Source organism: Chiroxiphia lanceolata, chromosome 30 (genome assembly GCF_009829145.1).
Source record: "Chiroxiphia lanceolata isolate bChiLan1 chromosome 30, bChiLan1.pri, whole genome shotgun sequence".
NCBI lineage: Eukaryota > Metazoa > Chordata > Aves > Passeriformes > Pipridae > Chiroxiphia > Chiroxiphia lanceolata.
In genome coordinates, this window is record NC_045666.1 from 1,980,087 (window position 1) to 2,003,817 (window position 23,731).

General features: G+C 63.6%; 6 protein-coding genes across 9 annotated transcripts; 2 read left to right on the forward strand and 4 right to left on the reverse strand.

Moving 5' to 3' along the window:
* Positions 1 to 727: 727 nt before the first annotated feature.
* ZBTB39 (zinc finger and BTB domain containing 39) lies at positions 728 to 7,759 on the forward strand. Of its 3 annotated transcripts, none has more exons than XM_032713567.1 (2): positions 728 to 777; positions 2,085 to 7,759. In XM_032713567.1, the coding sequence occupies exon 2, from the start codon at positions 2,194 to 2,196 to the stop codon at positions 4,321 to 4,323; it is 2,130 nt and encodes a 709-aa protein (XP_032569458.1). In that variant the 5' UTR covers positions 728 to 777; positions 2,085 to 2,193; the 3' UTR covers positions 4,324 to 7,759. The 3 variants fall into 3 exon arrangements, with proteins under 3 accessions (XP_032569458.1, XP_032569457.1, XP_032569459.1); XM_032713566.1 differs by lacking the exon at positions 728 to 777 and adding an exon at positions 1,163 to 1,393; XM_032713568.1 differs by lacking the exon at positions 728 to 777 and adding an exon at positions 1,402 to 1,637.
* Positions 7,760 to 8,230: 471 nt separating this feature from the next.
* Positions 8,231 to 12,197, reverse strand: GPR182 (G protein-coupled receptor 182). 2 transcript variants are annotated; one of them, XM_032713569.1, is made up of 2 exons: positions 11,907 to 12,197; positions 8,231 to 10,947 (listed from the first exon to the last, which is right to left on the reverse strand). In XM_032713569.1, exon 2 carries the CDS (start codon positions 10,934 to 10,936, stop codon positions 9,842 to 9,844), a length of 1,095 nt encoding a protein of 364 aa, XP_032569460.1. In that variant the 5' UTR covers positions 10,937 to 10,947; positions 11,907 to 12,197; the 3' UTR covers positions 8,231 to 9,841. The 2 variants fall into 2 exon arrangements, with proteins under 2 accessions (XP_032569460.1, XP_032569461.1); XM_032713570.1 differs by having other exon boundaries at positions 8,231 to 10,943; positions 11,878 to 12,197.
* A 1,314-nt stretch (positions 12,198 to 13,511) lies between these two features.
* On the reverse strand, positions 13,512 to 15,064 carry LOC116799985 (retinol dehydrogenase 16-like). The gene is made up of 4 exons (XM_032713480.1): positions 14,741 to 15,064; positions 14,352 to 14,610; positions 13,869 to 14,032; positions 13,512 to 13,791 (listed from the first exon to the last, which is right to left on the reverse strand). Exons 1-4 carry the CDS (start codon positions 15,054 to 15,056, stop codon positions 13,571 to 13,573), a joined length of 960 nt encoding a protein of 319 aa, XP_032569371.1. The 5' UTR covers positions 15,057 to 15,064; the 3' UTR covers positions 13,512 to 13,570.
* Positions 15,065 to 15,649: 585 nt separating this feature from the next.
* On the reverse strand, positions 15,650 to 17,820 carry LOC116800073 (retinol dehydrogenase 16-like). The gene is made up of 4 exons (XM_032713639.1): positions 17,169 to 17,820; positions 16,780 to 17,038; positions 16,199 to 16,362; positions 15,650 to 16,044 (listed from the first exon to the last, which is right to left on the reverse strand). Exons 1-4 carry the CDS (start codon positions 17,533 to 17,535, stop codon positions 15,827 to 15,829), a joined length of 1,008 nt encoding a protein of 335 aa, XP_032569530.1. The 5' UTR covers positions 17,536 to 17,820; the 3' UTR covers positions 15,650 to 15,826.
* A 242-nt stretch (positions 17,821 to 18,062) lies between these two features.
* Positions 18,063 to 20,033, reverse strand: LOC116800074 (retinol dehydrogenase 16-like). Its single transcript, XM_032713640.1, has 4 exons — positions 19,582 to 20,033; positions 19,193 to 19,451; positions 18,612 to 18,775; positions 18,063 to 18,457 (listed from the first exon to the last, which is right to left on the reverse strand). Exons 1-4 carry the CDS (start codon positions 19,895 to 19,897, stop codon positions 18,240 to 18,242), a joined length of 957 nt encoding a protein of 318 aa, XP_032569531.1. The 5' UTR covers positions 19,898 to 20,033; the 3' UTR covers positions 18,063 to 18,239.
* Positions 20,034 to 20,376: 343 nt separating this feature from the next.
* PRIM1 (DNA primase subunit 1) lies at positions 20,377 to 23,582 on the forward strand. Its single transcript, XM_032713479.1, has 12 exons — positions 20,377 to 20,693; positions 21,025 to 21,182; positions 21,261 to 21,367; positions 21,448 to 21,521; positions 21,788 to 21,924; positions 22,195 to 22,253; positions 22,323 to 22,432; positions 22,529 to 22,753; positions 22,840 to 22,909; positions 22,991 to 23,076; positions 23,166 to 23,264; positions 23,345 to 23,582. The coding sequence occupies exons 1-12, from the start codon at positions 20,591 to 20,593 to the stop codon at positions 23,362 to 23,364; spliced, it is 1,248 nt and encodes a 415-aa protein (XP_032569370.1). The 5' UTR covers positions 20,377 to 20,590; the 3' UTR covers positions 23,365 to 23,582.
* The last annotated feature ends 149 nt before the right edge of the window (positions 23,583 to 23,731 follow it).

Here is a 23,731-nt window from a genome sequence, read left to right on the forward strand (position 1 = left end):
GCTGCAGGAACAGATCCACGGGGATGGGGCTGCGGGAACGGATCCACGGGGATGGGGCTGCGGGAACGGATCCACGGGGATGGGGCTGCGGGGACGGATCCACGGGGATGGGGCTGCGGGAAAGAGCCCACGAGGATGGGGCTGCGGGGACGTGTCCGTGGGGACGGCGGGGCTGGGTCCTTGTGCTCCTGGGCTACAGCGACCTGTGCCTGCCCCACAGTGCCCCGTGTCCGTGTCCCCCCGCCCGTGTCCGTGTCCGTGTCCCCCCGCCCGTGTCCGTGTCCGTGTCCCCCCCGCCGTGTCCGTGTCCCCCCGCCCGTGTCCGTGTCCGTGTCCCCCCGCCCGTGTCCCCCCGCCCGTGCCCGTGTCCCCCCGCCCGTGTCCGTGTCCGTGTCCCCCCGCCCGTGTCCGTGTCCGTGTCCGTGTCCGTGTCCCCCCGCCCGTGTCCCCCCGCCCGTGCCCGTGTCCCCCCGCCCGTGTCCGTGTCCGTGTCCGTGTCCCCCCGCCCGTGTCCGTGTCCGTGTCCGTGTCCGTGTCTGTGTCCGTGTCACCGTGTCCGTGTCCGTGTCCGTGTCCGTGTCCGTGTCCGTGTCCGTGTCCGTGTCGGTGTCGCCCCGCCCGTGTCCCGTCCCCGCCCGGTCCCCGCGCTGGGTCCTCCCCGCCCCGCGGGGGCGCTGCGGGCGGCGGGTCCCGGAAGGCGGCGCGGGCCGGGGCGGGCGCGGGGCGGGTCGGCGCCTTTGTGTGAGCCGGGCCGGGATGGTGCGGGGCGCCGGGCGGGTAAGGACCGACCCCCGCCCGCGGCCCCCGGGCCCCGCCGCCCCCCCCGCGCCGCGGCCCCCGCGCCGACCCCTCGCGGGCCCTCCCGTCGCCCCTCGTGGCTCCCCCCGGGGGCCCTTTCTGCTGCCCCCCCCCCCCCCGCCGTGGCCCCGCGTTCCCCCCTCCCCTTGGCTCCCCCGGGGGTCCCCGCTGTCCTTCCTCCCTTTCCTCCCGGGGCAGCTTCGCGACTCCCCGTCCCCCTCCTGCCCGCCCGCGCCCCCCCGGCCCCCCCTTTCCGCTGCCCCCGCGCCCCCATCCCTTCTCCCGCTCTTTCCCCCCCCGCTCCATCCCCTCCACAGGGATTCCCACGCCGCAGGAATTGCCGCCGGTGAGCGTTTGCCTTCCAGAGCCTTCCCCGGCCATCCTCCTCCTCTTCCTCGCCCTCCCCAGCTGCCGGGGGTTTTCCCCGGGGGAGGACGGTCCATCCTCAGCCCCTTTGACCTTTCCCTGGCTCTGGGGCAGGAGCAGCCCCGTCCCCTCCTGCCCCCTCCAAACTCCCGCTCTCTGCTGCCTTCCACACTCCCTGTTCCCCATCCTGGGAAGGAGGAGGCTGGGAATTAGGGGTAGAGCTCTCTGGGTAAGTTTGTGGGGTCCCCAAAGCTGCTGGAGCATCCATGAGCAGGACAGGGTAGCAAAGGCAGCGGGATGAGCTGGAGGGACACGCTCAGGTGGGAATGGCCGGTGCCTGGGGCAGGTGTGGTGGCAGCCAGGGGACCTGCACTGAGAGGTGCCACAGCAGAGGAGAAATCCCAGGAGAGCCCACGAGGCTGGAACACAGAGGATCCGAGATGAGATCCCACCTGGGAACTGAGAGTTTCCGTGTGGGTACAGGTGGGATCTGAAGTGCAGGGATGAAGTGGTGGCTGGAGGAGATCCAGATGGGAATCTGACCACTGTGTGGAGCCTGAGTGTCATCCCTCTGGAGAGGAGCCTTGTCCCTGGCTCGGGAAGAGGGGGGATGACTGGAACAGGCTCCAGTTGGGTCTTTGAGTCAGCAGATGTCTGTCCCTGCCTGAAGAGCAGCAGGACCTTCAGCTGCCTCTGGCAGAGTCGGTGGCTTTTTGTTTTTAGTTTGTCCCTTTGTGCATCCACCCCTTCACTTCTTAAAAAGTCTGTCTGTGAGGTGACAAGGCAGGTTCAGTCCCTTTCCAGCTGAGCAGCTGCTCTGTGGCTCATCCAGAAGGTGTAAAATGGGAGGTCTGACCAGAATGGTGTTACTTTGGTTGTCTAAGTGTTTAAATGCATTTTTCTGCATTTCCCCTCTGCAGAGCCCCTTGCCCTGCCACTCCTGGCTGCCCAACGCCTCCTGCTCCCGCCGCTGATGAGGGTGTAAAGGCCAAGCTGACCTGGAGGAGGGACTCTCAAGCAGCTGCTAAGATGGGCATGAGGATCAAGCTGCACAGCACCAACCACCCCAACAACCTGCTGAAGGAGCTCAACAAGTGCCGGCTCTCCGAGACCATGTGCGACGTCACCATCCTGGTGGGCTCCCGCTCCTTCGCCGCGCACAAGGCCGTGCTGGCCTGCGCCGCCGGATACTTCCAGAACCTCTTCCTGAACACGGGGCTGGACGCTGCCAGGACCTACGTGGTGGACTTCATCACGCCGGCCAACTTTGAGAAGATCCTGAGCTTCGTGTACACCTCAGAGCTCTTCACAGACCTCATCAACGTGGGCGTCATCTACGAGGTGGCAGAGCGGCTGGGCATGGAGGACCTGCTGCAGGCCTGCCACTCCACCTTCCCCGACCTGGAGAGCTCGGCCATCACCAAGCAGCCCTCCCTGTCCGTGGGGGAAGGCCGGGCAGGGCCGCTGAGCAGCACCTCCTCGGAGCAGAGCCACTCCTTGGGTGACATCCGGAGCAGCACCGAGCACTTCGGCCCCGAGCGGAATTACATCCTGCACGGGGACGTGTCGGGCGGCTACAAGGAGGACGACAGGAACCCCGTGGGTGAAGCCAGCCAGGCTCTTCCCCTGATGCATCCACAGCAACCTCCCAAGACGGAACAGGGGCCGGATCCGGGGCAGTTCGCTCCGGCCGCGGGTCTGGGGGCCCAGCCCGGCGGGAATGTCGCGGCACAGACCACCGGCAGCTCCTGCTCCCAGTACAAGGCCCAGAGCAACGGCGACTACGGAAAGGGCGGCTTCTTCCCCACCGATCCATCCCTGGATGTCTCCATGGGGAGCAACTCCTGCCCCAGCAACAGTGACCACTCCAAAGAGCAGGGATTCGAGCAGATGGATGAGCTGCAGCTGGAGGATCTGGGAGAGGCCGAGCTGCATTTTGAGGATGCTGGAGAAGAGCTGGGCCCGTCCGAGGAGGTGATTGAGCTGAGCGACGACAGCGAGGAGGAACTGGCCTTCGAGAGCGACGGCCGGGACAGCAAGGCCATGCCCTGCCAGGTGTGCAAGAAGGTGCTGGAGCCCAACATCCAGCTGATCCGCCAGCACGCCAGGGACCACGTGGACCTGCTCACCGGGAACTGCAAGGTGTGCGAGACCCACTTCCAGGACCGCAACTCCAGGGTCACTCACGTCCTGTCCCACATCGGCATCTTCCTCTTCTCCTGCGACATGTGCGAGACCAAGTTCTTCACCCAGTGGCAGCTGACGCTGCACCGGCGGGACGGGGTCTTCGACAACAACATCGTCGTCCACCCCAGCGACCCCCTGCCCGGGAAGGTGGCCGTGTTTGGGGGCGGGGGGAGCCCCGAGCTGGCCTGCGCCGCCTGCGGGAAGCCCTTGGCCAAAGATTTCCACACCGTCCGGAACCACCTCCTGGAGCACGTGAACCTGAAGAGCCAGACGTGCGGCGTGTGCGACCAGAGGCACCTGAGCCTCTGCAGCCTGATGTGGCACGCCCTGTCCCACCTGGGCATCTCCGTCTTCTCCTGCTCCGTGTGCGCCAACAGCTTCGTGGACCGGCAGCTGCTGGAGAAGCACCTGGCCGTGCACCAGCACGTGGAGGAGGCCCTTTTCCAGTGCCACTTCTGCAGCCAGAGCTTCAAGCTGGAGGCGGCCTATCGGTACCACGTCAGCCAGCACAAGTGCGGCGGGAGCCTGGACATCCGGGCGGGGTTCGGGGAGCGGCTCCAGCCGCAGGGGCTGCCCAAGAGGAAGCTGCCCGAGGAGTTCCTGAGCGAGGAGCTGGCGCTGCAGAGCCAGCCGGGCAACAGCAAGTACAGCTGCAAGGTGTGCGGGAAGAGGTTCGCCCACACCAGCGAGTTCAACTACCACCGGCGCATCCACACCGGCGAGAAGCCCTACCAGTGCAAGGTGTGCCACAAGTTCTTCCGCGGGCGCTCCACCATCAAGTGCCACCTGCGGACGCACTCGGGGGCCCTCATGTACCGCTGCACCGTGTGCGGGCACTACAGCTCCACGCTCAACCTCATGAGCAAGCACATAGGGGTGCACAAGGGCAGCCTGCCCCCGGACTTCACCATCGAACAGACTTTCATGTACATCATCCATTCCAAAGAGGCCGAGAAGAACACGGACAGCTGATGGGGGCGAGGCAGGAGGAGCGAGCGTTTTCGTTGCGGAAGCTGTGGAAAAGAAAAAAGGTGTCGTTTCTTTTATTTAATGGTCAGGCATCATGGATGGAATTCTCCTTTTCGGGGTTTTTGTTTGTTTGTTTGTTTGTTTGTTTTAATTTTTATTTTTTGTGCCTATTTAGGGCTTTTTTTTTTAGATTGGTGGCGTTGTACAAATTAACAGCACGTGAGGTACATCACTGTTTCAAGGAGTCTGTCGTGTTTACTTACCTCTGGTCCTGTTAGAGGCCATCGAGTTCTGTGTTTTTAGTATTCCTCACTAGTTTTTGAGTCTAGAGTCTATTTTTTTGAGCCTTCTAGCCCACTCAACCAGGCTAACCCTGAGCTTGTCCACAAACTGATGCTGCTAAGATTTTCACACCTGACCTCAGTGGAGAGGGACAGAGCCAGAGCAGGTGCTGGACTCGAAGGAAAGGAACAAAAAGGAAAGAAAAAAGGAAAAAAAAAAAAAAAGACATTCTGGGCATCCCTGGGGTTCTGCTGCTACTGCCAGAAGATGGGCCAAGTGTGCCCTGGGATTGGCCATCGCTGGGTCACCAGGGAGAGGAGCAGGAAACGTGTGAGTGTGCAAATGAGGAGGGGGATTCCCACATTCCCAGGCCGTGGTTTCTGGCTGTGACACACTCGCTCGTGCCCTGAGGAGGAGATGGAGCGACACAACCTCCCTGCAGAGCCCGAGCAGAGGCGGCTGCAGCAGGCACAGGGATCTCCTGGAGGAGCCTCTGGGGTGGAGAGGGAGAGGAAGCAGGTCCGTGTTCCTGGGAGGTGATTGGTGGTGGCCATGGAGAGCTGCTGAAATCCCCCGGCCCGGGGCTGCCGGACGCCCGGCGGATGGGACGCGATGAAGCCGTTGCCTTAACTCCCTGGAAGGTACCTTTGAGGGCCCTTCTCCTGCTGAAGGGATCCTCCCTGCCACGAAGGGATCCTCCCTGCCACGCCGTGGATCACCCCATCCTGGATCACCACATCCTGGACGTGTCTGGTGGCAAATGTGCGCCGTCGGAGCGATGTGAGTTTGTTCACGGAGCCGGAGCCGCAGCAGTGGCGGCCACTGGGGACCTCAGCTTGGCCTCTCCGGCCACGTGCCGGGCACTCCTGGGCACAGGGGGCTCTCCTGGGCATGGGGGGGCTCACCTGGGCATGGGTGGGCTCACCTGGGCATGGGGGGCTCTCCCAGCTGCTTGCCAGGGCACTCCTGGACACACAGGGCTCTCTGGAGTATAGGGAAGCTCTCCTGGGCATGGGGGGGGTGTCTCCCAGCCGTGTGCCAGCTGCTCCTCAACGTGGGGGGCTCTCCCAGGCACAGGGGTCTCTCCCAGACATGTGTTGGGCGTCCCTTGGCAGGGGGGGCTCTCCCAGCCCCGCGTCGGGCGATCCTGGGGGGTCATTCCTGGCCCCACCAGCGAGCTCAGCCCGTGCTGACAGTGTTTACACCAGGAAGGGTGGGAATTGGCTTTTTCCCATGTTATCCTGCTGCGGGGCAGAGGTGGGGAGGAACAGATAATTCCGAGCTCGGGCTGCCCTTCGGGAACTCATTCTACCTCACAAACAGGAAGCGCTCGGGGCTCTCGGTGGTCACAGCTCGGCTCCTGCGCTTCTGTCAAGTTTTGCTGTTGCTAAACTAAACTAAACTAAACTAAACTAAACTAAACTAAACTAGTGATTTGCAAACCCCGGAAACTCGCCCTGCTGCCCCTTCCCTGGTGAGGGACACCCGGGAAGGGACGTCCCGTGGCGGGGGCCGGAGAGCTCGGAGCGCCCGGGGGCCGCTCCCCCCGCCCCGCCGTGGCCTTGGGCAGGTCACTTCACCTCTTTGCCTCAGTTTCCTCATCTGTAAAATGAGGGTGGTACCTCCCGTGGTACCGACCTACCTCTGGGAGCGGGGGGTGCCTGGAGCCTGCGCTCGGAGGAGGGGAGGCCCCGAAGCGAAGGTCGGCCCTGGGCTGGCCTGGCTGCTGCAGCTCTGGGTTCCCAGCTCCAGCATCGTGGTCCCGGCTCTGGGGTCGCTGCAGAGCCACGTTCAGCTGAGCGTGGTTAAGTTTTACAAAAAAAAAAAGGATCGTTTTGGGAAAGCTTGGGGCTCTGGGAATCAGGGGAGCTGGTGGTGCTTCGCTGGAGGCTCCTCTGAGCTGCTCTTTGGGTTCCAGGGTTTCTCTCATGGAATCACGGGATGGATGAGGCTGGACGGGACCACTGGAGGTCACCCAGTCCCAGCCCCTGCTCACACAGGGTCCCCTCGAGCGCAGAACTCCGGGCTGTGTCCGGCTGGGGAAAGGGACAGGGACAGGGATGGACACAGCCTGCGCTGCTCTGGAGGTGGCAATGAAGGATGTGAGGGACAGACAAGGCTGGGAGAGCCTTGAGACCCTCCTGGAACGTTCCAGAAGCCGTGGTGAGCTTTGGGAAGGGCCAGGGCACAGCACCTGCAGCCCAGGATCTCAATAAGCTGTGAAGCAAAAGCCTTTTGTGCACATTAACCAAAAAGAGAAGCTTTTACACTGAAACACTTAACGGGCACAACCGGCCCTCGCTCCCAGCCCTGGGGGGAAAGCAGGAGCCAGCTCTGATCCCTGGAATTTCTCTTTGCCTGTGATGTAATGGATCATTCCCACGTGGAACATCCTGCAGCAGGGGACAAGGGGACAGGTCTGGACCCACCACTGCTCCTCCTCAGGGAGGTTTCTGGAGGGATCAGAGACCTGAGGGCTCCCTCTGGGAGGGTCCTGGGCCTCCCTGAGCCTGCAGAGCTGTACAGGGATGTCACCCCTTGATTCCTGTCCCCTTGTCCAGCTGGGAGCTCCAGTTCCACGCTCAGCCCCATGTTGGGAGTGCCGGGGCGGTCGCTCCGTGCCTGGTTCTGTTCCTGCTCCACCACTGTGGGCAAACCTGCTCCCTCCTGTCCCTGCTCCCCTCAGTGACTGCAGGGACACCCACCTACCTCCCCTGGGCCGGCCTGAGGTGTTTGCCAAGTGCTTTGGGGTCCTGGGGTAGTAGAGGGGGGTGCAGAGGGGAAATACCAGGTCCTGGAGCCTCCCGGGGAGCTCTGACAGGGAATCCCCCTCCTGGGGCCTGCTCCGAGCCCGTCCCCAACACAAAGTTCATTTTCCCCATTCCCAACAGATCCAGGTCTCTCATCAGAGTAATGAAGCAGAAGAAAGAACCAGAGTTGAAATTGCTGTCTAACCTTTTCGTTAAGTTAATCGTAGGTACTGACCTCCTGCTATTTAAGTGTTTACTATCTATTTGCTGTAAAGTTTTGTATATTTTGTAAACTTTCCCCCCAAAATCGTAGATGTCTAAAATCGTTGTACATCGGGTTCTTTTCTACTCCATTGTTCAGCACAAAGTGTGGTTTTTATTTAGAATAATAAAAAGGAAAACGTTGACCTCTTGTAGCTGCCTCTTCATAAAACCTGTTCCTCCCCGTGTGCATCCCGGCGTTCCTGCTTCTCCTCGGGAATGCCCGGGAAGCACGTGAGGCCATCCCAGTATCCTGCTCCCGTGCCGAGCTCAGCAGGATTCCTGGTGCAGGTCCAGGGCACTTCCAGCACTGGGAGTGGCCCAGGGTTGTGCCACGGGTTGTGTTGTGGCATTCCCGTGGGATGCAGGGATGGGAGGAGGGAGGGCAGAGCTCCCCCCCCCATTAGGGAATCCCAGGGTTTGTGTGCCTGGATGAGCCCCTGGGTGAGTGGTCTGGGGGGTAAAGGAGCCAGAGTGTCCCAGGAGTGACGGAGGCTTTGCAGGGAGCCCGAGGGAATCGCTGGGAGCCAGCCTGGGTCACCACCTGGGGCTGGGTGGGGGGTTGTTTAAGGCCACTCTGGCCCTGAGATCTATGGACAAAGTTGCAGGTAAATGAAGAGAGTTAAAAGTAAAGTTTAATAGGTCAAATACCAAATTTTACATGTTTTAAGTAACTTGAATATATTGTTGCCCTGGTTTATGTCACACATCAGGTGATTTGTTGTTGTGTATTTGCCGTCACTGGAAGTGGCAGGGAATTGGCAAAGGGAAGCCCAGGGAGGATTTGGGGATGAAGGTGGTGGGGTCCTGCGGGTGCAGACCCCCAAGTTCAGCCTCAGCCTGGGGGAGTAACAGAATTAAGGAAGGGGAACAGCCTGAGCTGCTGCCCTGGACAGGGAATTGCTGGGGTGAGGGGGCTGGTGCCTTCCCAGTGTCACTGTGTGAGACACGGATTTGGTTTGTCCCCTCAGCGCTGGTGTCCCTGGGGGACCAAGGGATGTCCCTGCAGAAGGAACCCTGTGGTATTTAGGGATTTACCCCATTGCAGGACCCCTGGAACTGGCAGAGTCAGTCAGCCCCCTGATAACCCCACATCCGTGTTAACTCCCGGTCCTGAGCTTCTCCCAGAACATCCTGCTCCCACCCTGCTCCCTGTGCCGCCAGCATCCTGCCCCCAGAACTGCTTATGCTCTGCTTTTTTCACAGCACGTTTCTCGAGCAGCTCAAGGCCTTTGGTAGATTTATGGACCCCGGTGCCTGTCTCTCTGTCACCTTCCCCCGCCGAGGGCTCGACCCGCAGCACGAGACTGGGATCAGAGTCCAGAGGAGGATGAACTTTCTCCGGATGCTCCAGTTCCTTGCAGAGCACAAGCCCAGCCCTCTCTCCAGCTCCGAGGATTTCTGCACGTGCCCACGCTCCCACGGGGAGGGGAAGGGCTGCTGGAGCCTGGTGATGTTGAGGAATGCACCCAGTGGCCTTAAATACCTCTAAGGGAATGCTCCAGAGGAGGCTGGATTGACGGGATGGGAGACCCAAACTGGGAACCCACCCCAGCTCCTGGCCCTGAATCTGGAGCAGCCCTGCCCAGTCAAATCCAGCTTAACCACCACTAATTCACTGCTGGGTTTGCAGAACTGCTCTCAAGGAGTTGCTGGTCTCGAATCCCAATCACTCTTCCCCTCGTCCCGGCTCGGGTCTGTGCCCTGCTCACCCCCCACGGCCGCCTCGCCTTCATCTCTCCAAGATCAGGCTCTGGACGTTTCTGGGGGCAGGGAGGGAGGTTTTTGTTCCAAAGGGTGGTCCCCTCTCTCCTGCTCGGGGTGTCAGTGACAGTCTGGGGGTGCAGAAACACCCGTGGTGGGGCAGATGGTGCACCCCAGCCCTGCGGCTCGGGGGGCACGGGGCTCAAATCCCAGGGGCGGGGTTGTGTTGGACCCCGAGTGGAGCAACTCACTACTTTATTACTGCAAAGGTTTCATTTGGGGAACAGGGAATCTCTCTGATTCTTTCTTTAGCTAAATAGATCTGACACAGCAGCACTGCAGAGGAAAGATGTCTGTAGCTCCTGCACCACCTCCCCTCGTGCCTGGCACCCTGTCCTGCCGTGGGAGGCGCCTGGCAAGAGAGGCTGTGCCAAAGCAAAGTGTCTCCTCATCACCAGGACCGATCCCGGTGTCCCTGGGGAGCCGCTGCCGCTGCCACGGGGGGTGGGATGGTCCGACCCCCCTTAGTTGGGGGGGTTGTTGTCCTTGGAGATGACTATGGAGTGTTGTGTGGTGGAGGAGGAGTTGCCAGCGCCCTTCGGGGCGCCGTGGTCCTTGGGGATGTACTTGACCACGGCGGAGATGAGTTTGCTGCGGAAGTTCTTGCTCAGGAAGTTGTAGAGGACGGGGTTGACGACGCAGTGGAGCATCGTGAAGCAGTCTATGATGTCGTAGAAGAAGTAGAGGAAGTGGGCGAAGGTGCAGTTGAGGATGATGTGGTTGCCGTCGAGGGTGAGCAGCGTCAGCACGACGTGGAAGGGCAGCCAGCTGACGAGGAAGACCACGATGTAGGCGTAGATGAGCAGGCAGTGCCGCCGGCTCTCCGGCTTGGTGCGCCTGAGGAACCGGGCGGTCAGGACGTTGAAGACGGCGATGACGGGGAAGGGGACGAGGAAGCCGATGGTGGTGGTGGCCAAGCTGACCGCCAGCGCCCACTCGTCGTAGGTCTCGAAGGGGGCCATGAAGATGCAGATGGGCTCCCCCGTGTTGACCAGCTGCATGTGGACGACCTCCAGGAAGGGGATGGAGGCGGCCAGGACCCAGCTGCAGGCGCAGGCGACGCGGCGCGCGCGGTGCTGGTGCCGGCGCCAGAAGAGGGAGGAGCTGGTCAGGGACACGTAGCGGTCCACGCTCAGGCAGGTGAGGAAGAAGATGCTGGCGTACATGTTGGCAAAGTAGAAGTAGTGTGTGAAGCGGCAGAGGAAGCTACCCCAGAGCCAGGTGTAATCCAGCATCACCTCCAGCATCCAGATGGGCAGCGAGAGCATCACCCCGAGGTCAGCGATGGCCATGTTGATGATGTAGAGGTTGACCAAGCTCTTGTTGCCCCGTGTCTGCCAGTTGACCCAGATGACAAGGAGGTTCTCCACCAAGCCCACCACGAAGATGACCAGGTAAAGGATGAAAAGGATCACTCGCTTGATGTTCTCGTCCAGGCTGAACTCGCAGTAGGTGTAGGTGTGGTTCAGGAGGTGGAACAGCTCGGACCAGTTGTGGTAGTCCCCGTACTCACTCGGGACAGTGTGTGTCTCAGTGGGGGCCGTGGTCATCTCAGCCATCCTGGCGCTGCAGGGAGAGGGAGAGCACTGAGCTGGGGAGTCTGAACAAGCGGAACTCGGTCCTTGCATGGGGCTCAGACCCTTCTGGGGGATTTTAACCCAATTTTTAGTCCTATGGTGACTCCCTACATCAACCCTCAAAAGGTGCCATGTCTGCCCAGGTGATCCCCTCACATGTCAGACTAAGTGCCAGCCACAGACATCAGCCTCATTGGTGGCTGTCCCTGTCCCACAGCCTGGCCAGGGGCATGGGCTGGTGCCCAGGCCACTGAACACCCCGGTGACTGTGCCCCAGACTCCACTCCAGCAGGAAAGGCCCCATCCCCTTCCAGAGCCCTCGGAGTGTGGTCCCTCACTGGCTCTGCCTGTCTGGTGGCTGCGTTGCCGGGAGCCGTCGGGACTTCCAAGTAGGTGACAAAATTATAAAGTTAAGGGAAATGCAGTTGACCTCAACATCCTTTGGTGCCTCAAGTGAGAGCTCTGATCCCGGTACAGCTGCATCAGCATGGCAAAGATGCCACAGAACCCATCCAGCCCTGTACCTAGAAGAGCTCAGGACCAGCCATTCCCTCGGGAGAGCTGGAGGAGCCTGCTGGGCTGCCGGGGTGTTCCTGTGGAACTTGGACCCCGGTGAGCCAGGAGTGCCACAGCTGAGGGTCCCCCACCAGAGCGGCATCCCTGTGGCAATGGGCTGACACCCACCCACTCCCAAAACCATGGAGAGGCTGGACATGCCTTTCCCATGGCTCCCCGACCTCCCACCCTCTCCACACTGCAGGTCCTGAGAGGCCCGTGGGATTGGGGAGAGATAATAGGAGAGGGGACACATGGACAGAAAAAGGGACAGAGGGATGGGAGAGGGGACAGAGGGATGGGAGGGAGCACAGGAGGACAGGAGAAGGGACAGATGGACACGAGGGAGGAGGGACAGCTCTGCTCACCAGTGGCAGAGCGAGGGCTGTGCAGGGGCTGCTCGGGAGCACTGGGATCCTCTCGGCTCAGCGGCTCACGCGCCTCTGGAGAGCAGAGCTCGGGGTGGGCTTGGTGGCTGCTTCCCGGCAGGAAATGACTGTCGTGGTCCAACATCCTGAGCCAGCCCAGCGTGGGTGACATTGGACTGGATTTCCAGCCCCAGGGCTCGGCTCCCTTTTGATTTTGCCGCAGGACTGGGCAGGGGCGCGGGGAGGCCCCGGGCAGGTGTCGGTGTGGGAGCCGTGGGTGCCTGGGGATGTGGGGATGCAGGGGGGTCCCCGAGGCTTCCTGAGGGTCCCCTCCACAATCCCCCTGCTGGGCTCGGGGGCTGGATCCTGCCTGGATCCTGCTGTAGGGAAAATGCATCCTCTGGGATGGACTCTTCCAGGCCAGGTCCTGCCCCGGCACTGGGACTCCTGCAAGGGTGGGTTGTGGGACAGGTGCCAACACGATACCCAGGTGAGCTCGGGGTTTCATTTGGGGGAAAAAAGGCTGAAAGCTGAACTCTCTGCCCAGGCAGCACTGCCGCAGCAGCCGATGGCAGATGGATGTCACCACAGAAGCACCTCTGGCCGGGCAGCAATTAATCACGGAGCTGTGATTGCCCTGCTGTCTGGCAGGGGAAGGGAGGGGGCTCGAGCCTTGCCCTGGTGATGGGGAGGGGGCTGATAGGCAGAAAATTTTGCATCGAGCTGCAAGTCCTGTGAAACAATTGCAGGAAATCTCCTTTTTCGAGTGTAGACAAGACTTTGGGATCAACAATTGGCTCGGAAGGAAGGCACGGCCGGAGCGGGGAAGCACGAGGGCACTGATAAGTCGGGTCTCACAACAACAAGCCCAGCCTGGTGACCCCGTGTGCAGGTACCAGCCCTGGCAGGACCCAGGGTCCAGGTTCCAAACAGGAACTTGGCAGCTTTGTGCTCACCCTGGGCCCATTTTGGCTCGGCTGGGTCCACTGGGGTGAGGAGGAGCTGCTCTGCCAGAGAGGGGCTGGGGGTCTTTGCCCCCCACCCAAGGGGAAAGGGGTGCTGTGCTGGTTCTATTTAAGAGGTCAGGGAATTTCCACACAGAACTGTGGGATTGAGAAGGACCAGGATGTTGCCGGAGGGATGTGAGCACAGGTGTCCCAGGGCAGGTGCAGCTGAGGCTGCAGTGTCACCTCCCAGGAGCTCATTGCACTGATCCAGGCCCTGGGGACACCTGGAACGTGACGTGTGGGGGCTGCTGGGGATGTCGTGCTGCTTTGCCAAGCTGAAGAAAGCGTTTTGGAGAAGCTTCCTCAGCACTGCTCTAGTGCTGCAGTCAAGTGCCCAACCTCAGGGACCTGCCCCCAGCTACTGATCACTAATCTGCCCTTAATTAGCAGGATGAGTGAGCAGGGATCACCACCCACACGCCCAGGGGATGGATAAACACCCTGCCTTTCCCAGCACGTTCCCTGCCAGCTGACCCGGGACATCCCTGAGTATTTGGCTGCTCCAGGTGCAGGCAGGAGCCGGGGTCCTGCCACGGGAGGGGTCACCCAGCACCGCGGCCAGGGGGCCAGCGGGCACCTCGGAGGCACCACGAGCAGCCCCAGCGTTGCACCAGCTTTATTGAGCACGACGCCAGGGGCACGGGGAGAGCGGGCACCGTGCCCGTGTCCCGCCCCGCTGGCCGTCCTCAGGGGCTCCCGCGGGCCGGGGTGGGCAGGAGGAGGCCCAGGAGGGGGTCGGCCAGCCAGGCCGGGCAGTAGCTGAGCGGCAGGAAGAGGAGCCGGGCGTCCCAGCCGGCGGCGTAGCGGCTGCGGGGGCAGCGGGACAGCAGCGCGTGGGTCATGGCGCCGGTGACGGGGGACAGGCGGGAGCTGCTCAGGCGGTGCACGAGGACGGTGCTCTTGGACACTGCGGGGGCAGAGCGGGGTCAGCCCGGTGGTGAGGGGGTCACCGGGGGTGACGGTGCCGCGTGGGGATGGACTCACGTCTGTCTGGGTACCGGTGGCCGTAGGCTGCCCGGGCCTCTGCCGGGAGCCGCTCCCAGAGGCGCGTGAAGTCCTTGGCCAGCGGCGCGGGGTCGATCATCGCCGTCTGGAAGCCGCCGGGCTCGATGATGGAGACCTGCACCCCGAAAGGACGCATCTCCCGCCTGCCCGAGGTGGGGACATGAGCCAGAGCTGCTGTCCCGAGCTGGGCAAGGGCTGGGGGAGAGAGGGGGGGCCCATGACCCCCCACCAGGCACCCCGTCATAAACACAGAGGAGCCTTGTCCTCGCTCAAGAGTCCTTTGAAACCCTTCACCTCATTGCATAACTGCGGCTCCAGCCGTGCCCGTGTTCCCACCCCGTGGCCTGCTCAGGGTTTCACAAGGTCTGTGGGAGCCACACAAAACCCCGTGTGGGGGCAGCGAGGCAGAGCAGGGGCTGCTGGACAAGCACAGGGAAGCACCGGGGGCCACCAATGCCGTACCTGAGGCTGTCGGAGAAGGCCTCCACGCCGAACTTGGAGATGCAGTACCCGCCACCAAAACAGGAGACGCGGCCCATCACACTGGCCACGTTGACCACGCGGCCCCGCGCCCGCCGCACCAGCGGCAGGAGGCTCAGGGTCACCTCCACCAGCCCCAGCAGGTTCACATCCAGCACCTTCACGAAGTCGTCCTTGGTCAGCCACTCGTTCGGGCCAACGGGGGTCCCGATCCCTGCGTTGTTCACCAGCCCCCAGAGCCCTGCAGAGGGGACGGGATGAGCCGGGGCTGCTCCACGGCCCCACGCCCAGACCCGGCCGTGCCAGAGCAGGCGGGAGGGGGCTGCTGGGGTGACAATGGGGGGGACAGGGGGGTGTCTGCCCCAGCCTACCTCGGTCACCCACGCGCTCCCGCACCCAGGCGCTGGCGGCGGCGACGCTCTGGCTGGAGGTGACGTCCAGCAGGACGGTCTGGAGCCGCGGCGAGGTGGCCGCCCGCAGCCGCGCCGCCCCGGCCTCGGTCAGGCAGGCGGCCAGGACCCGCAGCCCGCGCCCGTCCAGCTGCCGCGCCAGCAGGTTCCCGAAGCCGCTGTCGCAGCCCGTGATCAGCACGTGCTTCTCCCAGAGCCCCGGCACCGTCTGACGCTCCCGGTGCCAGCGCCGCAGCAGGAGCAGCCCCGCCAGCACCGCCGCCACGAACAGCCACATCCTCGGCCGGCACCGCTCAGTGACAGCCCGGGACGGCGGCACTTGGGCCATTTATACAGAGCCGGGATCACAGTAGAACCTGGGGCGAAGTTTGCCTTCCTGGTTTGCAATCCCCAGCTCTGCCTTGCACCACTCCCTGTCCCTGGGGCTCTGCTGTGCTCTTAGCAGGTGAATGCTGCTGCCCCCCAGAGCTGGGTTTGGTTCCACCCTCCAGCACCAACCTTGGACCCTTCCCTCTCACCCGGCTTTGGTGGGGGACGGTGTCCCCAGCCATGGCAGTGGAGGGGGGCAGCCCCCACTGAGCAGCTCTGCAGGAGAAGGAGGAGGAGGAGGAAGTGGAGGAGGAGGAGGAAGATGCTATTAGAGACTTCCCTGCCCTGTGCCCAGAGGCAAATCTGCCCAGGTTAGAACAAGTGTGGGTTTGATTTGTGTGTGTGAGTCCCTGGAGTGACACTTTGGACAAGTCCAGCAGTGGCACCCCCAGTGGGGTCCAAACTCTGTGTGGAGCAGCACTTGGGGGAACAGCCAGAGCCCCCAGGAGCCCCCAGGACACAGCCTCAGTGCCACAGCCTGAGGGTGACATCACACTGTGCCAGGAGGGTAATGGGGGGTCTTTATTCAGGACAAAGCCGTCTGTGGGCAGGGAACAACCTCGGGGACCTCAGCATGGCCTCGGGCGATGTCGGATCTCACCGTGCGCCGCCAGATCCCACCGCACGTCACCAGTCTCTGGCTTAGGCATCGCAGTGCCTCAGCCTGGCATCCCTGCCTTAGGCTTCCTTCATGGATTTGGTGTAGAACAAGGTGAACACAGCGTCCGTGAGGGCTGAGGGCAGGTAGCTGAGGGGGATGTAGAGCAGCTTGGCGTCCCAGCCGGCCGAGTAGCGGGCACGGGGGTGGAGGCTGGTCAGGGCGTGCTCCATGCAGTTCGTGACCAGAGACAGGTCGGCGTTGTAGTTCTTCTGCATTATCTTCAGTGATGCCACAACTGCAGAGGCAGAAAATGCCACTGAGACCCTGAAGCCAAGCAGCTTGGTGGGGTGTCGGGCTGGTGGGACCCCCGTGGGACCCCCCTGATTCCGGGGATGTGCCTCGTGTCAGGAGAGAAACGGCATCACTCAGCCTTTGGGAGAGGTACTTACACTGCTTCAAGTAACTCTCCCCATAACTTGTTTTGATTTCCTCTGGAAGCTTCTCCCAGGTAGAAAGAAAATTTCTCTCCAGGTTCTCGACGTTGGCGATCATTGTGTTGAAGTAGCCTGGCTCGATCACACTGACCTTCACCCCGAAGCTGCGCATCTCAAGCCTGGAAGGGACCAAGTGCCATGGGATCAGCACTGGAATGTGTCCACGGCTGCCTCTCCCCTGAGATTTACCGCAGCCTCGTGCCAGAGGAGCAGAACAAGACCATCCAGCTGGACCCCGTGCCTGAGCACGTGGCTGAGGCAGCGTCTGAGCGAACATGTGCCACACCTGGATGGACTGGTCTGGGCACAAAGTGAAGGTCAGGACTGCAGGGCTGTGTCCCAGCCGATCCCGGATGGGGGCAGGATCGGATAGGGAGGCTCCGTGCCAGGACAGGTGCCGTTCACGCTTCAGCAGCAGCTACAACCCATCGACCCCTGCTCGGCTGTGGTGCCGTGAGGATGGGGATTGAGAGCTGTGCCAGGCAAAGTCCAGAAAAACAAACTGGGAAAGCAGGACGGTGCCACGCCAGACTCACCTGAGGCTGTCGGAGAAGGCCTCCACGCCGAACTTGGAGATGCAGTACCCGCCGCCGAAAAAGGAGACGCGGCCCATCACACTGGCCACGTTGACCACGCGGCCCCGCGCCCGCCGCACCAGCGGCAGGAGGCTCAGGGTCACCTCCACCAGCCCCAGCAGGTTCACATCCAGCACCTTCACGAAGTCGTCCTTGGTCAGCCACTCGTTCGGGGCGGTGGGGATGGCGATCCCTGCGTTGTTCACCAGCCCCCAGAGCCCTGCAGAGGGGACGGGATGAGCCGGGGCTGCTCCACGGCCCCACGCCCAGACCCGGCCGTGCCAGAGCAGGCGGGAGGGGGCTGCTGGGGTGACAATGGGGGGGACAGGGGGGTGTCTGGCCCAGCCTACCTCGGTCACCCACGCACTCCCGCACCCAGGCGCTGGCGGCGGCGACGCTCTGGCTGGAGGTGACGTCCAGCAGGACGGTCTGGAGCCGCGGCGAGGTGGCCGCCCGCAGCCGCGCCGCCCCGGCCTCGGTCAGGCAGGCGGCCAGGACCCGCAGCCCGCGCCCGTCCAGCTGCCGCGCCAGCAGGTTCCCGAAGCCGCTGTCGCAGCCCGTGATCAGCACGTGCTTCTCCCAGAGCCCCGGCACCGTCTGACGCTCCCGGTGCCAGCGCCGCAGCAGGAGCAGCCCCGCCAGCACCGCCGCCACGAACAGCCACATCCTCGGCCGGCACCGCTCAGTGACAGCCCGGGACGGCGGCACTCGGGCCATTTATACAGAGCCGGGATCACAGTAGAACCTGGGGCGAAGTTTGCCTTCCTGGTTTGCAATCCCCAGCTCTGCCTTGCACCACTCCCTGTCCCTGGGGCTCTGCTGTGCCCTTAGCAGGTGAATGCTGCTGCCCCCCAGAGCTGGGTTTGGTTCCACCCTCCAGCACCAACCTTGGACCCTTCCCTCTCACCCGGCTTTGGTGGGGGACGGTGTCCCCAGCCATGGCAGTGGAGGGGGGCAGCCCCCACTGAGCAGCTCTGCAGGAGAAGGAGGAGGAGGAGGAAGTGGAGGAGGAGGAGGAAGAAGATGCTATTAGAGGCTTCCCAGCCCTGTGCCCAGAGCCAAATCTGCCCAGGTTAGAACAAGTGTGGGTTTGATTTGTGTGTGTGAGTCCCTGGAGTGCCACTTTGGACAAGTCCAGCAGTGGCACCCCCAGTGGGGTCCAAACTCTGTGTGGAGCAGCACTTGGGGGAACAGCCAGAGCCCCCAGGAGCCCCCAGGACACAGCCGCAGTGCCAGCACTGTGCCAGGAGGGTAATGGGGGGTCTTTATTCAGGACAAAGCCGTCTGTGGGCAGGGAACAACCTCGGGGACCTCAGCATGGCCTCGGGCGATGTCGGATCTCACCGTGCGCCGCCAGATCCCACCGCACGTCACCAGTCTCTGGCTTAGGCATCGCAGTGCCTCAGCCTGGCATCCCTGTCTTAGGCTTTCCCCGTGGATTTGGGGTAGAACAAGGTGAACATGACGTCTGTGAGGGCTGAGGGCAGGTAGCTGAGGGGGATGTAGAGCAGCTTGGCGTCCCAGCCGGCCGAGTAGCGGGCACGGGGGTGGAGGCTGGTCAGGGCGTGCTCCATGCAGTTCGTGACCAGAGACAGGTCGGAGTTGTAGCTCTTCTGCATTATCTTCAGTGATGCCACAACTGCAGAGGCAGAAAATGCCACTGAGACCCTGAAGCCAAGCAGCTTGGTGGGGTGTCGGGCTGGTGGGACCCCCGTGGGGCCCCCCTGATTCCGGGGATGTGCCTCGTGTCAAGAGAGAAACGGCATCACTCAGCCTTTGGGAGAGGTACTCACGCTGCTTCAAGTAACTCTCCCCATAACTTGTTTTGATTTCCTCTGGAAGCTTCTCCCAGGTAGAAAGAAAATTTCTCTCCAGGTTCTCGACGTTGGAGATCATTGTGTTGAAGTAGCCTGGCTCGATCACACTGACCTTCACCCCGAAGCTGCGCATCTCAAGCCTGGAAGGGACCAAGTGCCATGGGATCAGCACTGGAATGTGTCCACAGCTGCCTCTCCCCTGAGATTTACCGCAGCCTCGTGCCAGAGGAGCAGAACAAGACCATCCAGCTGGACCCCGTGCCTGAGCACGTGGCTGAGGCAGCGTCTGAGTGAACATGTGCCACATCTAGATGGACTGGTCTGGGCACAAAGCGAAGGTCAGGACTGCAGGGCTGTGTCCCAACCGATCCCGGATGGGGGCAGGATCGGACAGGGAGGCTCCGTGCCAGGACAGGTGCCGTTCACGCTTCAGCAGCAGCTACAACCCATCGACCCCTGCTCGGCTGTGGTGCCGCGAGGATGGGGATTGAGAGCTGTGCCAGGCAAAGTCCAGAAAAACAAATTGGGAAAGCAGGACGGTGCCACGCCAGACTCACCTGAGGCTGTCGGAGAAGGCCTCCACGCCGAACTTGGAGATGCAGTACCCGCCGCCGAAAAAGGAGACGCGGCCCATCACACTGGCCACGTTGACCACGCGGCCCCGCGCCCGCCGCACCAGCGGCAGGAGGCTCAGGGTCACCTCCACCAGCCCCAGCAGGTTCACATCCAGCACCTTCACGAAGTCGTCCTTGGTCAGCCACTCGTTCGGGGCGGTGGGGATGGCGATCCCTGCGTTGTTCACCAGCCCCCAGAGCCCTGCAGAGGGGACGGGATGAGCCGGGGCTGCTCCACGGCCCCACGCCCAGACCTGGCCGTGCCAGAGCAGGCGGGAGGGGGCTGCTGGGGTGACAATGGGGGGGACAGGGGGGTGTCTGGCCCAGCCTACCTCGGTCACCCACGCGCTCCCGCACCCAGGCGCTGGCGGCGGCGATGCTCTGGCTGGAGGTGACGTCCAGCAGGACGGTCTGGAGCCGCGGCGAGGTGGCCGCCCGCAGCCGCGCCGCCCCGGCCTCGGTCAGGCAGGCGGCCAGGACCCGCAGCCCGCGCCCGTCCAGCTGCCGCGCCAGCAGGTTCCCGAAGCCGCTGTCGCAGCCCGTGATCAGCACGTGCTTCTCCCAGAGCCCCGGCACCGTCTGACGCTCCCGGTGCCAGCGCCGCAGCAGGAGCAGCCCCGCCAGCACCGCCGCCACGAACAGCCACATCCTCGGCACCGGCACCGGCACCGGGACTGGGAAAGGATCGGCTTTGTCCCGACCTTGGCCGTGCCCGCGCGCCGCTGTTAATGATTAATTAGCGGAGCCCCGGGGCAACCATCGCGGAAGGGCCGCGGGAGCTCCCGGCAGAACCGGAGGCGGCTCCGCCCCGTCCGTCTCCATCCTCCGGCCCGGGGCTCGTCCCGGTGCTGCCGCCTGGAGCTCGCCGTGCTGCGGGCTCTGCCCCGGGCTGTGTCCCGGTCCCGGGGCTCTGCTGCGGCCGCTGCTGCAGGGAATCGTTAACGGGAGCGGGGCAGCGCCCGGGGGCTCCCGCACCGCTGCGCTGCCGCCCCGGGACACCCCCGGACCCCGGGACACCCCCGGACCCCGGGACACCCCCGGACCCCATGACACCCCCGGACCCCGGGACACCCCCGGACCCCATGACACCCCCGGACCCCATGACACCCCCGGACCCCGGGACACCCCCGGGACACCCGTCCTGGCCCCCAGCCGGAGCCGGCACATCCCCGGGACATCTCCGGACCCGGGGTCACCCCGGTCACCCCCGGACCTCAGAGCGCCGGGATCGCCCCGGAGCATCCCCGGGACTCCTCCGGTGCTTTGTCCCGCCCCCGGCCCCGCGGCAGGACTACATCTCCCGGCGGCCCCCGGGGCCGGCCCCGCCGCTCCGTTCCCGCCATGGCGCCGTTCGAACCGGCGGCGCTGCCCGAGCTGCTCCCGGTCTTCTACCGGCGGCTCTTCCCGCACGGCCCCTACGGCCGCTGGCTCGGCTACGGCGGCGGTACCGGGCGGGGGGCACCGATACGGGATGGGGGGCATCGATACGGGATGGGGGCATCGATACGGGATGGGGGCATCGATACGGGAGGGGGGTATCGATACGGAATGGGGGGGCATCGATACGGGAGGGGGGGCATCGATACGGGAGGGGGGCATCGATACGGGGGGGGGGGCATCGATACTGAGCGGGGGGTATCGATATGGAATGGGGGGGCATCGATACGGGATGGGGGGTATCGATACGGGACAGGGGGCATCGATACGGGATGGGGGGCACCGATATTGTGGTGAGGGCATTGTCACTCCCCCCTGACCCTTCCACGCCCCCACAGTGGTGAAGAACTACTTCCAGCTGCGGGAATTCTCCTTCACGCTGCGGGACGACGTGTACGTGCGGTTCCAGTCCTTCAGCAGCCCCCAGGAGCTGGAGCGGGAGCTGCAGAAGATCAACCCCTACAAGATCGACATCGGGGCCGTCTACTCCCACCGGGTGAGTGAGTCCCGGGCACCCTGCTCAGGGGGCCGTGGGGGTCCCTGATTCACTGAGCCCGTCCTGTCCCTCCCGCAGCCCAACCAGCACAACACGGTGCACTTGGGGGCCTTCCAGCCGCAGGAGAAGGAGCTGGTCTTCGACATCGACATGACGGACTACGACGACGTCCGGACGTGCTGCAGGTTCCCGGGGGGAATTCTGGGCCGGGAGGAGGATCTGGGGGTGTGGGGCGGCCGCCTGACCCACCACACTCTGCCCCCAGCTCGGCCGATATCTGCTCCAAGTGCTGGACGCTGATGACCATCGCCGTCCGCGTCATCGACCGCGCGCTCACGGGTGAGGGCCTGGGGGGCACCTGCGGACCCCTGTGCACGTTCAGGGGGGACACGTGGACCCCTGTGCACATTCAGGGGGGAACCCTGTGCACACACAGACCACGCTCTGCCCCACAGCGATGCCCAGACCTCAAAGAAGGGCCGGGGCAGAACTCTGGTGGGGCTGGGGGACACGCCGGTGCCCGGTGGGTTTGTGGCACCACCAGCTTTGGGTGATCGCCACAGTCCATCCCGATGTGCCCCCAAGCCCGTCTGTGCCCCCCGCAGAGGACCTGGGCATGAGGCATCGCCTGTGGGTGTACTCGGGCCGGAGGGGTGTCCACTGCTGGGTGTGTGATGATGCAGTGAGGAAATGGTCCCCAGCGCTGCGGGCGGCCACCGTGGAGTACCTGACCCTGGTGAAGGTGGGTGTGTGGGGGTCTGGGATGCCCTGACCCTGGTGAAGGTGGGTGTGTGGGGGTCTGGGATGCTCTGACCCTGGTGAAGGTGGGTGTGTGGGGGTCTGGGATGCCCTGACCTTGGTGAAGGTGGGTGTGTGGGGGTCTGGGATGCCCTGACCCTGGTGAAGGTGGGCATATGGTGGTCTGGGCACCCCTGACCCTGGTGACGGTGGGTGCACAGGGGTCCAGGTACCCCTGCCCACCCCCCCAGGCTGAACACCCCTGTCCCCGCAGGGCGGAGCAGACACGGTGAAGAAGGTGAACCTCTCCTACCCCGTGCACCCCTTCATCAGGTGGGTGAGGACCCCCTTGCCCGGCCCCGCAGCCCCCGGCGGGCGCTGAGCCCGTCCCGCTCTCCGCAGGCGCTCGGTGGCCATGGTGGAGAAGTACTTCGAGGAGTATGCGCTGGTGGGGCAGGACATCCTGGGCAGCCCCGAGAGCTGGGACAAGGTGCTGGCCCTGGTCCCGGAGGATATCCTTGCCAGTGCCGGGGCGGGGCCGGAGGGAGGGTCTGCGCGGGGTCGGCGGGGTCCAGGCGGAGTGCAGGATGAGCCTTGACCGCCGGCACAGCACCGCGAGGCGCTGCAGGGCGAGTTCCCGCGCAGGAAGGACTCAGTGCAGCGCTGGGAGCTGCTGCGGGGCCGCATGGAGCGGACGCGGGGCCGCGGGGCCGCCCCGTGCTACGCGGACTGGGAGATCATGCTGCAGTTCTGCTTCCCCCGCCTCGACATCAACGTCAGCAAGGGCGTGGGGCACCTGCTCAAGAGCCCCTTCAGCGTCCACCCCAAAACGGGTGGGTGTGGGGCGGGACCCCACAGGGGGACCCCCAGGGCGGTCCCTCCATTGACCCCCCTCTCTCTCTCTCTCTCTCTCTCTAAGGCCGCATTTCGGTGCCGCTGGACCTGCAGACGCTGGACCAGTTTGACCCGTTCGCTGTCCCCACCATCACGTGCGTGAGCGGGGCGGCAGCGCTAAGGGCAGGGTCCTGGGGGTGCCACAGCCCCAAAACCTCACCCTGGTTCTCCCACAGCTCCCTGTGCCACGAGCTGGACACGGCTGGCAGCGATGGGGAGCAGGAGGACGTCGGGGAGACGGAGCCGAAGCGCCGGGCGAGGGGTGAGGGGGGGTCTGGGTGGGGGCAAGGGGGGTCAGGGCTGGGGTGAGGGGCGTCCCCAGCACCCCTGCTCACTCCCCCAACCCTCCAGACTACAAGAGGACGAGCCTGGCTCCCTACGTGAGGGTCTTCGAGCAGTTCGTGGAGGGCATGGAGAGCGCCCGGCGGGGGGAGCGGCTGCGCCGGAGCGGTGGGTGCCGGGAGGGGGAGACCCCTGGCTCTGAGAAACGGCTCTTTTTCTGGAAAAATTCCTGTTTCTCCTCTTGGCAGACATTCAAGGAGACTTCTGAGCCCTCACTGCCAGGGGTCCTGGATGAAAGGACGGCGAGGGAGCGATGGCCATTGTCACCTCTGTGCTTGTCCTTGTCACCTTGGCTGCCCAGGGGGGTCCTGGTGCCTTGGAGCAGCCGAACTGCACCGGCTCCTTGTTCCTTACTCACAGCCCCTTACACTTTTTGTACTTTTTGTACCTTTTCTACACAAAAACCATTAAATGTTTCTGGTCACCCTTGTGCTGTGCTGGAGGCGGGGGGGCTCTGTGTGTGGGGTCTGTGTGGGTTCTGTGTGGGGTCTGTATCTGGGCTCTGTGTGGGGTTTGTGTCCCTCCCCGTGGGGAGGAGCTGAGGGGACATCCCTGCTCTGCAATGTGGGGTCTCT

Coding starts and splice junctions, on each gene's coding strand:
- LOC116800073 (XM_032713639.1), bottom strand. CDS start 17,535: ATGGCCCGAGTGCCGCCGTCCCGGGCTGTCACTGAGCGGTGCCGGCCG. Junction 17,039..17,168: donor GGAGTGCGTGGGTGACCGAG/GTAGGCTGGGCC, acceptor TCCCCTCTGCAG/GGCTCTGGGGGCTGGTGAAC. Junction 16,363..16,779: donor GCCTTCTCCGACAGCCTCAG/GTGAGTCTGGCG, acceptor GGTCCCTTCCAG/GCTTGAGATGCGCAGCTTCG.
- GPR182 (XM_032713569.1), bottom strand. CDS start 10,936: ATGGCTGAGATGACCACGGCCCCCACTGAGACACACACTGTCCCGAGT.
- LOC116799985 (XM_032713480.1), bottom strand. CDS start 15,056: ATGTGGCTGTTCGTGGCGGCGGTGCTGGCGGGGCTGCTCCTGCTGCGG. Junction 14,033..14,351: donor GCCTTCTCCGACAGCCTCAG/GTACGGCATTGG, acceptor CACCTCGGGCAG/GCGGGAGATGCGTCCTTTCG. Junction 13,792..13,868: donor CCACCGGTACCCAGACAGAC/GTGAGTCCATCC, acceptor CTGCCCCCGCAG/TGTCCAAGAGCACCGTCCTC.
- ZBTB39 (XM_032713567.1), top strand. CDS start 2,194: ATGGGCATGAGGATCAAGCTGCACAGCACCAACCACCCCAACAACCTG.
- LOC116800074 (XM_032713640.1), bottom strand. CDS start 19,897: ATGTGGCTGTTCGTGGCGGCGGTGCTGGCGGGGCTGCTCCTGCTGCGG. Junction 19,452..19,581: donor GGAGCGCGTGGGTGACCGAG/GTAGGCTGGGCC, acceptor TCCCCTCTGCAG/GGCTCTGGGGGCTGGTGAAC. Junction 18,458..18,611: donor GGAGAGTTACTTGAAGCAGC/GTGAGTACCTCT, acceptor CTGCCTCTGCAG/TTGTGGCATCACTGAAGATA.
- PRIM1 (XM_032713479.1), top strand. CDS start 20,591: ATGGCGCCGTTCGAACCGGCGGCGCTGCCCGAGCTGCTCCCGGTCTTC. Junction 21,522..21,787: donor CATCGACCGCGCGCTCACGG/GTGAGGGCCTGG, acceptor TGCCCCCCGCAG/AGGACCTGGGCATGAGGCAT. Junction 23,077..23,165: donor GCCGAAGCGCCGGGCGAGGG/GTGAGGGGGGGT, acceptor CCAACCCTCCAG/ACTACAAGAGGACGAGCCTG.